Below are 13,568 nucleotides of genomic sequence, written 5' to 3'. Positions count from 1 at the left end.
TCACTGACTGATCTATTGCCTAAGGTTGCTAGAGCTGGATAAAAACAGTCCAGCCTCATTGCTTCACAGATGGGGAAACACAGGCAGGGTCATAGGTTCAATGGCATAGCTGCAGATTTTACCCAAGGACATCCGTTATGTAGAATTCTGAGGTTCTTCTCCCAGCCAAGATATCAGGAAGAGAAATCTCCACACATATTCTGAGGCCCATGCAGACATCCACAATGCAAATCTTTACTATGAGCAGGTAGTCACAAAACCAGTCCTGTAATTTCAGCAAAGTCACCTAAGACTCAGCTGTCCATCCTTCCAGGAAGAGTCTGCTCCAGGAAGAGCAGGGCAATCCTGAAACAGGATTGAGGTAACTGACAACTGTAAGCACTGAACAGAGGCTCCCCTCTGGGATTTAGCCCAGTGTGCTGTCTGCATGTGAAAAGCACTCCTCCACAGTCTTTACTCTTTGGACAAGGAAGGGCGATGCCTGAGATGCTTTCTGCTATCTATGCCCAATTTATTTACATGTGTGTATGCTTCCTAGTGATATGTTTTCCAAAATCTAAACAAAAAGTAGAGACCTGGATTGGTGGCTCAGCACTCAAGAGGGCTTCCTGTTCTTGCAGGGGATTTAAGTTTGGTTCCCAGCACCCACATCTACTGGCTCACCACTGCCTGCGATTCCAGCTCCCAGGAGTCCAACATCCTCTTCTGGATCCAGTGGCACCCACACACTCGTGACGTTCACATACACACATAAATGAAATAGCAATGACAAATCTTTACAGAGAGAAATACCAGGAATAGCACCTGGCCAACCCACCTCTTGGACATTTCCCTCTTGCTCAACCCAGCCCAGGGAATTTGCCTAAAGGTGCCATTCCCAGAGTCACCACCAGAGACCCCACTCCACACTTCCAGAGCTTTTGACTTGCATTTAATTACTGAATGTCACACAGACTAGACTGCCTGGTTCTCAGGCTCTGCGCTGAGCTAGGCTAGGCCCGTGGTCAGGAAAACAACGCAGTATGGCTGGGACCACTTATCGAGGAAAATGGACTCATGGCCACCTGTGGCCTAGGCTAGAGAGGCCAGCCGGGAGGCAGGTCAGACCCCCACTGACTGGGTTTGAAGATGAGTCTAGAAGAGGATTTCCCGGGAGAAGGAGCTGGGTGCCAAAGGGGATTTCCATGGTCGGTTGGGGGAAAGGCTGGAGCAGATCTATGCCTGGAAGACTGTTACTCCAAGGAGACCCCTGAGTTCCACCCTGGGCAGCCGATTTTCTGGGATCACAGACCACCATTCTTGAACAATCACTTGCATGTTTTTTTTTTTTTTTGTTTTGTTTTTTTTTTTTTTTTGAGACAGCGTCTCTGTATTGCTTGAGAGCCTGTCCTGGAACTCGATCTGTGGACCGGGCTGGCCTTGAACCCACAGAGATCCGCCGGCCGGCTGCATGTTTTTGTTTTTTATTCAAACAGGGTCTCACATGTAGCCCTGGCTGGCCTCAAACCCAAGAGACCAGCTTGTTCTGCCTCCTGAGTGCAGGGATTAAAGAACCGCATTAGAATACTACAGTACAGTAGCAACTCACTTGCACCTTTTTTTGTTTTGTTTTGCTTGCTTCTTTGTTTGTTTTTTCTAGATAGGGTCTCACTGTGTAGCTCCGGCTATCCTGAAATTCACGATACAGACCTCACAAATATCCTCCTGCCTCCCAAGTGATTCACTTGCTCTTTTAACACCCTCGCAGTTAGTCTCTACCTCTTTCTCACAGTATTCATTCACAATAGTAGAAAAGCATGCTTTATTTTTGAGGGTGCTTAGAAACTCAGGCTCTTAGGCAAGCGCTCTACCACTGGACCACAGCGCCAGCGCCCGAAAGCCTGCTTTCTAATGTGGAACTGGGAACGCTCACCCTTCCTCCGGCTTCTCTCCAGGCCCCACGCTCCCACGCCGGGCTCTGGAGCGTGGTCACCTGGTACCCCCGGCGCTCGCTCTGACGACTCTTGCCCCCTCCCCTCGCCGGGTCTGTGCTCCGTCTGGCGCTGAGGACACGCCCCCGGCACGCCCCCTCGCTTCCATTGGCCGCAGGCATTGTTCGCTTCCTGGCCCGAGCGGTGATTGCGGCTCCTCAGTGTCAGTCCCCGGAGAGAGCGCGGGTGGCGGGGCAGGCCGCGGGACAGCCGCAGGTGGGGCCAGAAGCGGTGGCCGGACCAGAGCAGCCCCGCAGCCCCGCGCGGGAGCCACGATGCCCCGTGGGGACTCGGAACAGGTGCGCTACTGCGCGCGCTTCTCCTACCTTTGGCTCAAGTTCTCTCTCATCGTCTATTCCACCGTGTTCTGGGTGAGTGATCGAGATGGAGCTGGTAGATCTGGAATTGGGGGAGGAGGATATGGGATGGTCCACACTCCTTTGATGGCCCTCAGACCCGATCCGTGGTTGGATCCAGCTTCAGTTCCTCCAGGGAGGCCGCCGGGAGTGCGCAACGGCTCTTCTCCCCACTTCCCTGGGAACCGGGATGTTGTGGCAGCCCCAGCTCTGCTGGATTTCAGCCTCTCAGTCCTCAGCTTTAGAGAGGTTGCCCACCTGTAGTGCTGCTCATCTATGAGCATCTACCTGATGGGGTCTGGTTCGTCAGCCGTGCCCCTTGTGCATTCTCTGGCTGCTCGGTAGGTGGTTGGCACGATGTTGGCCGCGCTCACCACGCCTGCAGGGTGTGACTCCCCATCAGCATAGCGAAAGGTGGTCAGCTTTTGTGCTCGTGGCCACCTGGATTCCAAGTCTGGTCCCTGCTGTTACTTGCCTGAGCCTTCCTTTCGGCCAAGATGCTTCCCTTGGGCATCTTGCTTTCCTCCTTGATGGGAGGAGGATGCACTTGCCTTCTTGGACTAGGGCATTCCACTAGAGGACTTTGAGGCTCCTAGCTCACTGTTTTCATGACTTCTGGCATTTCCTCCGGAGCATCGAGATGGCAGTGGTTGTACACAGCCAGGTTTTGAATACTAACCATCACTTTCTAGCTGAGTGATCTGGGTAAGTTCCTTCATTTCTCTGATCATAGTTTTCTCATCTGTAATTGGGGATAGTAATTATTAAACCTTTGGATGGTTGTGGAAATAAAGTGGCAGTAGTTCAAGATGAGACCACAGAGAGCTCAAAAAATAACATTATTGTTGTTTTGGATCAGGGTCTGTTTATGTACCTGCCTCTGTCACTCAAGTGCTAGGATTAAAGTCATGTGCAACTACACCTAATATTATTATTGTTGTTGTTATACAGTGAGGCCCTGTCTATAGTTGGTGGTGTGATGTGTTTGCTTTTTTTTTTTTTTTTTTTTTTTTTTTTTTTTTGAGACAAGGTCTTAGGCATTTCTGGCTAGCCTAGAACTCACTTATAGTCCAGGTTAATCTTGAACTCAGTAATCCTCCTGCCTTAGCCTCTCAAGTATGGGAATCACAGTTGTAAGACACCATATCTGGCACCATCAATGTTATTATGGGCAAGGAATCTAGACATGAATGATATAAGCTACCCCAAGGGTCTTCCTTTTCCTTTTTCTTTTAGGCAGGGTCTCAGATTTTCTCTGCTGGTTCTAAACTCACTGTGTAGTTGATAATGACCTTGAGTTCCTGATCATCCTATTTCTGCCTTCCACACACTGGGTACTGGGATCACAGGGATGTATCATCATCCCTGGCTTAGCAGGTGGTCATTTTAGAATCACCAGACCTCAGTCTAGAGATGAGGATATCTTTCCACAGGTTAGCTCAACCCTCACATCTACGGAATAGGCTCCTGCCCCCAGTGTGTATTTATAGATAGGCTTGTCCAAAGATCCCAAAGAGTCCCCTCCCCTGCAAGTAAGTTTCACCCTCCCTCCCTCTTCTTTCTCCATCTTTCTTCACCTCCTCTTCCTCAGCTCCTCATTGCATCTCTCCTGTTAGCAGGAGCTGCTGGGCTGGCCATCAAGGCTGACTTTGAATGGGACCTCTTTGTGAGGCAACCCTACTGTAGCCAGATCTTGATTCTAGTCCTGCTATGTCCCAGTTTCACTGATATGTTGTGGGCAAATGATATCTCTGTCTTGGGTCTCAGACTGTTCATTCTAGTCTTTGGCTACCTTCCAGCCCAGTTCTCTGACTCCAGGTATCTTGAAAGAAAGATAAGCAGCATTGCCAGGGCCCCAAGGATGGAGGGTGGAGCGAAGATGTGGGTGGTTGATGATTTGAGCTATAATTCAGAGATTTTCACCCAAAGTTGCATCAGAATTAACTGGGTAGTTTCCAACACTACAGATCCCTGTGCCTTGGCGCAAGCGTCTATTAAACTTGGACCTCAGCTCCTCACACCACTGCAGTGTGCAGTCAGGGCTCAGAACAGCCAGCCCTGGAAAGCAGTGTTCCTTCTCAGTCTTGTTTTGCCCATAAGTCAGATAAAAGGAAAGGCTAAGGGACAGGCTGGAAAGTTGGGGGCCCAGTCCTCCTTCCTCCTCCTCTTCAGAGTGTAACCACTGGCCCAATCTCTTCACACCTTCCTTTTCACCTGTAAAATGGAAATTCGCTATAGTCTGCCTTGCACCGAACAACGTCCCCTTTGTCCCCTTTTTAGGACTAGGTGATGAGAGAGTGAATGAGAAAGAGCTATGTGGAGATAAACTGTGGTGAGCCTCACAGCATTCAGCAAGGCTTAAGGCCAGAAGATCCCAAGTTCAAAGCCTTCTGAAGTTACAGAGTGAGTTTAAGGGCAGCCTGGGCAACTTAGTGAGACTGTCCCAAAATAAAAAGTGAGAAAAGGACTGGAGATGTAGCTCAGGGATGTGGGAGGCTCTGTGTTCAAACCCCAGCACTAGAGAAAAGCCCCAGAAACCTTACCAAAACTAAAGGTAAACACAGTTATACGAAACCAAATGAAATTGCAAAGTCAGAATCATTGTCCCTTGCAGCCCTCATAGACATCCATGCCTACATCTTGCTTTGCTTTTCTTGAGGCTGAGCAGGACCCAGAACTTGGACCTTTTTCTCTTTAGCCAACCGAGCTTGCTGTACTCCTATACCTGATAGTATTTCTGCTGAAAAATATCTCCTGCCCAGGCCAAGAATTCAGCTGTGGGACAAGGCTTCTGGGGTGCCAGAGTGTGACTGTAGGGTGGCGGCTGCTGCAGGTTGTGTAATTTGTCTGGATTGAGTTTACTGCTAATTGGAAAACATTTATGGAAAAACCTATTATCTTGATGCCATCTCCTGCCTCACCCCTGGCAAGAAAATGGGTGGGGGCAAGGGTTACTCACTTTGTAAACCGGAAGTGTGAGTGCTTGCATTTCTGTCTATAAAGAGAGGGATAGTGGCGCATGCCTTTAATTCCAGCACTCAGGAGGTAGAGGCAGGTGGATCTCTATGATTTTGAGGCCAGCCTGGGTATACAAAGCTAATTCTAGGACAGCCAGGGAAAAACAAAAACAAAAAGACAAAGATTATCACCAAGAACCTTCTGACAGACTTTTCTCTCATCCTGAGGTTTTTGTTTTTGCTTTGGGTTTGTTTGTTTGCTTGCTTGTTTGTTTTGGTTTTTGGGTTTTTGTTGTTGTTGTTGTTTGTTTGTTTGAGACAGGATTTCTCTGTGTAACAGTTCTGGCTCTCCTAGAACTTGCTCTGTAGACCAGGCTGGCCTCGAACTCATAGAGATCCTCCTGCCTCTGCCTTCTAAGTGCTACTGCCCAGCCCCTAAGTTCTTTTTAAAATAAGATTTATTTATTTTTATTTTGTAAGTAAGTGTTTTGTCTACATGGATGTCTGTACACTACATATGTGCCTGGTACCCACAGAGGCAGAAGAGTATGTCAAATCTCAATAATTGGAGTTACGGATGGTTGTGAACTGCCAGGTGGTTGCTGGGAATCGAATCCAGATCCTCTGGAAGAGCAGCCAGTACTCTTAACCACTGAGACATCTCTCCAGCCCATAACCATGAATTCTTAATCTTCCTGCATTTACCTCAGAAATCCTGCCATTGCAGGCATGCATCACCATGCCCAGCTTGTAAATGTTTTTCCTTAAAAATTATCATTGACAGAAATTGCATGATCATGTACAAATTAAAAGTAGAAAGAGAGGGTGTCTTAGGGTCTTTGTTGCTATGAAGAGACACCATGACCACAGCAACTCTTATAAAGAAAACATTTAATTGGAATGGCTCACTTACAGTTTCAGAGGTTCAGCCCATTATCAGGGGAACAGGCAGATATGGTGCTGGAGTAGCAGCCGAGAGTCCTACATCTTGCAGGCAAGGGGAAATGGACTGAGATAGTGGGTGGTATCCTAAGCATAGGAAACCTCAAAGCCCGCCCCCACAGTGACACACTTCCTTCAACAAGACCTCACCTACTCCAACAAAGCTACACCTCCTAATAGTGCCACCACTAATGAGGTTATGGGAGCCAATTACAATCAAACTACCATAGAGGGTTGGGGAGATGGCTCAGCCTGACGTCCTGGGTTCGGCCTATAGACTCACTTAGAGAAGAAGGAGAAAAGCATCTCCACAGAGTTGTTCTCTAGCCTCACATATGCCTTGTGACCCACATACCCACACAAGTAGAAAAGGAGTGGAGTCTTCTGTCTCAAAAATAAGAAATGAAGCAGATGGCCAGTGGCAACCTGCTCTTCTGCTCCTGGCTTGTCTTAAAACACAGGGACCTCTGCTACTAGTTTATTGTAATTTTTTCCCCCTGAGGTATCTGAGGCAAAAGGATGATCTGGTACAAATATGCATATGCAGTGTATAATACTGTTTATATAAGTATATACACACATACTCGCGCTGCATAGAGAACTGTGGGAAGTGCCTTATCTTTTTATTTGCTTTAATGCTTTTTTTCTGGGGGGCAAAATCTCAGCTATCCCAGGTTGGCATGGAATTTACTAAGTACCTGAGGATGATTTTGAACTTCTGATCCTCCTGGGTGCTAGAATTATAGGTGTGCACCGCCACACCCAGGTTATATGATGCTAACAATTGAACGCAGGGCTTTGTGCATGCTAGGCAAACACTAGCAACCGAACCAAATCACCAGGACTTTGCTCAATGTAAAATCTTTGTAAATTATATATAAGGTCTGCCTCTGTCATTTAGTTAATTAATTTTTTATTACGTGTGTTTATGGTATGTATGTGTTATAGGTACCACAACTTGCATTTTGGAGCTCAGAGGACAACTTTTGTAGTTGGTTCTCTCCTACATTTTCTGGGACTCAAGCTCAGGTTGTTGAGGTCACAAGGCAAGAGCTTTGACCCACTGAACCATCTCATGAGCCCCAAGGGGATGCCCCTTTCTATTTGGTGGTCTTATAGAGTTCACTCTAGGCTGAGCCAAAGTTTATTTAATCTGACCACAGCTGGGGAAGTCTATGGTTGTTTCTGATCTGTTGCTGCTCTGGGTAATATGGGGGTCATTCTATTTAAGTTTGCATATGTATGTATATAGTATAGTACTTTTAGAATCTGTATTTTAGTTTACATATGTGTGTATATGTTAATTTTCAGAAGAATTGCTGGGGTGAAGGGCATGTGGAAGTGTGGCTCAATACAGGAATATATACACATGTGTTTTGGAAAAGCTGTGTGCCTACAGTCAATTCTCAGCTTAGCCAGTAAGAATGGACAGCCAAAGCAGGAGTCTCCTCCTGCCCTCTTCAGTTACCATGACTTTATACTGCTGCAGTCATTTCTGGAACTTAAAGTCTTGGAGAGTAGAAATGCTAGTTTGGCTTGGGCATCAACGGATTTCCTCTCCCTCTTTGCCCCTCCCTCCCTTCTTGCACTCTGCTGTTAACTAGACCTGCAGCCCTTAAGTTCAGGTGTTATTAAAATGCCCTGCATAGAAATAATGATAATTATAATATTATTTACTTAATATATTTCTTTTCTAGTTTTATTTTCTTGAGATAGGGCTATGCTCCATAACTCAGACTACCCATAAACTCATGTCAGTCTTTGGGTCCCTCAGCATCCTGAGTGCTGGCATTATAGACATGTATCACCATGCCTTTAAACTGGCTTATTTTCCAAATGTTAATCAATCAATTTATTAATTAATTTTGAGACAAGGTCTGGGTAAAGACTAGGCTGGCCTCAAACTCAGATTCTTCTGTCTCTGCCTCCTCCCCAAGCGCCAGGATTAAAGAAGTGTGCGATGGCACACAGCCTAATTTTATTTATGTCTTGAGACAGGATCATTTATAGTAGTCCAGCCTGGTCTTGATGTAGTCCCAGTTGACCCTGAAGTTGCTCTGAATTTTAAACTCCAGATCCTCCTGCCTCTGCCTCCAGAGTGCTGATGGTGTCACAGGCATGTACTGCCTCACCAGCTTCCGATTTATTTTAAAAGACTACTACCTGTGGGAAGCTAGCACCCCGACACAGAAAGCAGACAACAATAAAGCAACATAGTTTAGGGAAAAGGGGGACAAGGCTATAGCATCCTGGCTTGATGTGGTGGCTGTTAAGGGCCATGGCCTCCATGCTCACTCTGTGATCCAAGGCAGGGTCAAAAGTTCCCGAAGCCCGAGGGACATGTGTTACACAGAAGACCCAAAACCACCTATTCTGATGCCCCCAGCCCACACCGTGGGGTCTTCTGGAAAGAATGTGTTCAGGATCACCCCTGCAGGGCTGGCCTGAGCCCCCAGGTATCTCCTTGGCCCATGTTCCCTGCTTCTGTCTGCCATGTCCCTAAGTTGTCACTGTGAGTCTTATCCAGAGGCCCCTAGTGCCTCCTCTTCCTGTATGCAGGGTGAATTATTGTAACACATGTGCCTTGAGACCACACCTCTAATTTTAGCATTGCCCAGAATGTCCCGAAGATCTGTTTACACACTGCCTTTTTTTTTTTTTTGCTGGGCTTTGGGCTCCAAGAGGTCAGGGTGTGGCTCATTCTGAGCATGCAAGAGGAGGAGAGCCTATTGCATGGGGTTGATGAAGTTTCACCTATACCCACAAAGCCAGGATCAGACACCGGACAGAGCTGAGCCTGACAGCTGTGTGTGAATCCCTGTTGCTGGTTGGCTTTCGAGGCTTTGAACTTGAAGATGGCTAAGCTGAACTCGCAGTCAGTCACTGCCAAGCCTGTTGGATTTCCACTTGGGTCAGTGTGTGTGTGTAGTGTCATTGAGGGATCAGGAGAAGAACCAGGTGGTGGTGAATGGGGAGGGTAGGTGGCAGACATTATGAGTGCAGGAGGAAATAGGAACAAATTGCCTTCCCTAAGGATTTCTCCAAGGATGGGCCAGTCTTCCAAGCCATTCCTCTGATTTTTATTTTTTGGTTTTAAAGGTTTATATATTTATTATGTGTATGAGTGTATGAATTTATGCACATGGCCTGTGTATGTGTGTGTTGGAGGCCAGAGAGGGTGTCAGAGCCATTGGAACTGGAGTTCCAGGCAGCTGTGAACTGCCCAATGTGGGAGTTGGGAACTGAACTTGGAACTTAACCATTGCGCCCTCTTTCTAACCCCCTTTTCTTTCCCTTTTCTTTTTTGTCTAATTTTTTTTTTTTTTTTGAACAAGGTCTCATGTAGTTCAGGTTTCAAAGTCCTAATGTAGCTGAGGATGGCCTTGAACTTCTGATCCTCCTGCTTCCACTTCCAATTACAAGCATACACTACTATGCCCAGTGTTCTATGTGGTGCTAGGGATCGAATCCAGGGAGGGCCTTGTGCATCCTCAGTGAGTACTGCACCACCGGAACTAGGTCGGTCCCCAGGCTACAGCCTTTGGATCCTTTCTTTTCCCTGTCATTGAATGTGAACTCTGCACTCTGCTATGCCTCTGCGGACTTCCCTGGGCTCTTGAAGCTTTATCTGCCAAGTGGATATTAGAGCAGAACACGCCCAGGGGCGTTGAGAGTAAGTGGACTGATATGCAAACACGCTGGGAGCAGGGCCTGGCACTAAAAACACCCCCTCCTTAAATACACAGGGCACTGCCTAGCACACTTGTCCTCCCTCTCACTGCCAGGTGTTTGATAACTGCTCTGGGAGAACAAGAAGGGTCCCTGAAGACACCCTGGGATCTAGAAGACATCGGAGTCTGGAGTGAAGCGGAGGGAGCTGCTTCAGAACACTCCCCCAGGCCAAGAAATAGGGGTTTGCCCCACCACCTTCCAGCCCTACCCAGTACTGTAGTTCTCCTCTCTCTCTCTCTCTCTCTCTCTCTCTCTCTCTCTCTCTCTCTCTCTCTCTCTCTCTCTCTCTCTCTCTCTCTCTCTCTCTCGGGTAAAAGTGGGAGGTGGCCTCTCTGGGAGGAGCCACCCTCCTCCCACTATGTGATAGGTAGTAGGTGATCTCAGACTGAAAGCAAAGTGGTTTCTGACGGGTTCTCATTGTTATTTGAGACAGGGTATCTAGCCCAGGCTGGTCTGGAAGTCACTATGTAGCCCAGGCTGGCCTGGGACTCCCAGTGATATTCTTGTGTCTACCAGTGTGAGCTTCCAGGCTCTCAAAGACTTAGTTTTGAAAAAGAGCTCTGTTTTTGAGAAAATCATACAAGTATCTGATTTTAAATCAAGAAGTTTAGAAAAACACGATGAAGAGAAGAGTTTACCTTTAATCCTACCCCAGGAGACCTCTTGTCAAGTTATTAATTAGCACCTGTTTGGATATCTTGTACATATGTAGATATTTTACTTCCTTGATTTTTCTTTTTTCTCCTTGGTTCTTTGGGCAGCATCAGTTTCATGTTCCAGGAAGATGCTTCAAAGAGAACACAGTGAAACCCCAGCTGGAAGCCAGTGGCCTTCACCTTGGAGAAGTCTGCTGTGCTTAGTAGACAGTGGGGGTCGGGCCCTCAGCCTGGGCCTGGGCCTCCCACAGCCAGAGTCAGGGTGAGGCAGGTTTCACTCCCTAGTGCCCCCATTGTATGAAAGAGCAGAGCAGCAAAGGCTCCTGAATTCTGCACAAGACCCCTTTGCGCCCTGCAGAGGAGTAGCTGCCTCAGCCTGTAGGACCGTACATGGTTCTGAAGAAGCAGGCCAGGCTACCTGTCTTCCTTCTCCCCCTCTCCTGTCTCAGTGACTCACGGGGACACCCAGGGGTGGAGCTCAGAGGAAAGCAGATAAGGGACTGATCTTGACATTCCTGTGTCAGCTTGCTGCACCTGAGGCAAAGATACCTTCCCCTGAGCTAGGTCACAGGGCATTGGGAAAAGGCTCTCCCAGAGGGTACTTTGGTCTCCTGCTGGTTTGGGTTGACACCTTGGTTGTGGGCAGGAGACACTAGGTTAGACCACCTGTTCTTTCTAGGGTAGGTAGGAGTGGTCAACAACTGTTTGACACCTCTTGTGTGCCAGACACTGATAGCACAGGAAACAACTGAACAAGAAAGGTTTTTGGACAGACCCTAAGTAAGTGGACATATTTGCTTAGAGGGGGAGGGGACCAGGGAGTCAGTGGGCAGGGCAGGAGTTCCTACTTTAGATGGTGTGGTTAAGGGAGGCCTTAGCCAGGAGCTGCCTTTTCAGCTGAGACAACAGCCCTTGGAGAGCAGCATCCCAGACAGCCGGTGATGAGTGCGGAGGCCTGAGGAGGCCAGTCAAGGCCACAGCTGGAGTAGGAGGAGCCATACGTGGGTCAAGAGGTAGCCTGGGCTACATGAAACCCTGTTTCAAAAGGAGGAAGACTTGTTTGCAGTCATCTATTATATCTGTCTCTGAGATGAGAGCTTTTTCATCAAGAAAACAGTGCCCATTTTGTGTGTTTCCTTTTTTTCCGGACTTTCTCACCAAGAGACATACATGTGTGTGTTGACCAGCAAGAGAAATCAATATTTGCTTTGTGAGTAGAAGGAAAACAGCCTTGGCAGAGGGAGTCTGTTTTTCTGTGTTAGAGCCTGTCCACTTCCTGCCCAGGACAGCTGCATGTGGGCTCCAGAATGGGTGTTCCATGCTTCCTCCAGGATGGTCACATCCTCCCCACCCCCTTTGGTGCTTCCCAGCCTTAAGAGAGGACCAGTGCTTCGGGCTCTCCAGGTGCAGCGGGAAGTCCTCAGCCTAGGCTGGTCAGAGTCACACCTGACTCACTGAGTGCCCTGGTGCTGTGCCAGGACCCTTTGTGAGCATGGAAACAATGTGGCAGGTGGGTATCCAGACAGTCTGCTGGGTACAGTGGAGTGGGCTGCTGGCTTCTCACACTGGGTCACTTACCAAGGTCAGAGGTCAAGACCTTCTCCTTGCTAGAGGCCTCTTCCCCTAGAGGTTTCACAGACCCACACAGGCACAGCCATCGTCAGAGCTGCTGATTCAGTGGACCTGGGGTGCATACAAGCTGGGCCCTGTCACTTCCAGTTAAGGCCACATTCACACTTACAGGTTCCAGGGCATGGGGTCAACTTCTCCAGGTTAATTTTTCTTCCTCTTTTGGTATTTTTGAGGTAGCAGTTCCCTCTGTAGCCCAGACTAGCCTTAACATTGTGGGCCTCTGCCTCCCGGTATTGAGATTACAGGTATGCACGCCTTTGCTTACAGGTGATTCTAACCAGCTACCTACACCTCTAGCTCACGTCTCTGCTTGGTTCTGACTTGACCTTTGACCAGGAGCCACTGCTCTTGGCCTGGCGTTGTGATGAGCGGCTGCAAGGCAGGCAAGCCTGGCTGAGCCCAGGGCATCTTGCATGCTAGGCAAGCACTCTACCAATGGGTCTCTGTCCTCTGCCTCGTAAGCTTGACCCTTTGCAGCCAGGAAATCCCCTGTGCTGCCCTGCATCTTCTCAGGTCTGCATCCTCCCCCATTGTCTTTGTGTGGCTAACAATGAAGAGCTCTTCCGCCTGCTGCTCCCAGCTCAGCTGCTTTCTAGACAAGCTTGCATTTGCAGCCCCCCCCCCCCCTCGGGAGCTGATGTTTGTCCCTGCCTCTTCCTGTGAAGAGGAGACTCAGCTGGCTGCCTGACTACTTAGCACTGCTGCAGGTAGAGGCTTTTGTTCCTCAGGGGATACTTCTTTCTTTGAGGTGGCTCTGGTGGGTGGGCCACTCGTCCTTCAGCTTGGTTGCTCAGTCACCCATCAAACATTTCTGTGGCATTTGAGTTTGGGAGTCCTCTGGAGGCTCAACTGGAAGGAGCTGGGTGCTAGAAAAGGAGTGGTGGCCCCCGGGGCAAGAACTGCAGTTCCACTGGGGAGGCACACTGAGGACAGTCCAGTGTGGGGAAGGAAGGAGCAGGCAGAGTTCAAGGGACAGAGGCCCCTAGCAGGGTCGCTCCCGTCAAGCTCCCCAGCAGGCTCCCCGGAGTTACAGGAACCAGAAGTGGAACCAGCTTCACTGTCCTGAAAATGATTTTTTTGTTTTGCATTTTTTGTCTTTTTGGAGAGGATATGCCAGGGCGTGAGAACTCATGTTCCTGGGGAGGAAGGGTAGCCTTCAGTGGCGACAGTTGGGCCTGGGAGCTGGGAGAATTGGGTCACAGCTGCTGACCAGTGGCTAATTCACTGTGTGACCTTGTGGGAGTGGTCATTGTGCCTCAGATTGCCATCTGCAAATGAGGAGGGGGTTGGGCTAGATAGGTCTTTGTCTGCTTAAGGCTAGTG

The 13,568-nt window shown here is 48.6% G+C and overlaps 1 protein-coding gene across 1 annotated transcript in view; it reads left to right on the top strand.

Moving 5' to 3' along the window:
• The first annotated feature begins 2,162 nt into the window (after positions 1-2,162).
• Tspan15 (tetraspanin 15) overlaps positions 2,163-13,568 on the top strand; it is a 35,547-nt gene continuing 24,141 nt past the window's right edge. Inside the window, exon 1 of the mRNA XM_051186771.1 lies at positions 2,163-2,341. Coding sequence (XP_051042728.1) covers positions 2,246-2,341 — 96 coding nt within the window. The 5' untranslated portion in view covers positions 2,163-2,245. The remainder of the gene's footprint in view (positions 2,342-13,568) is intronic.

The sequence above is a fragment of the Phodopus roborovskii genome, unplaced genomic scaffold, assembly GCF_943737965.1.
Source record: "Phodopus roborovskii unplaced genomic scaffold, PHOROB, whole genome shotgun sequence".
In the NCBI taxonomy this organism is placed as follows: Eukaryota; Metazoa; Chordata; class Mammalia; order Rodentia; family Cricetidae; genus Phodopus; species Phodopus roborovskii.
This window is presented reverse-complemented; position numbering and strand designations above follow the sequence as displayed.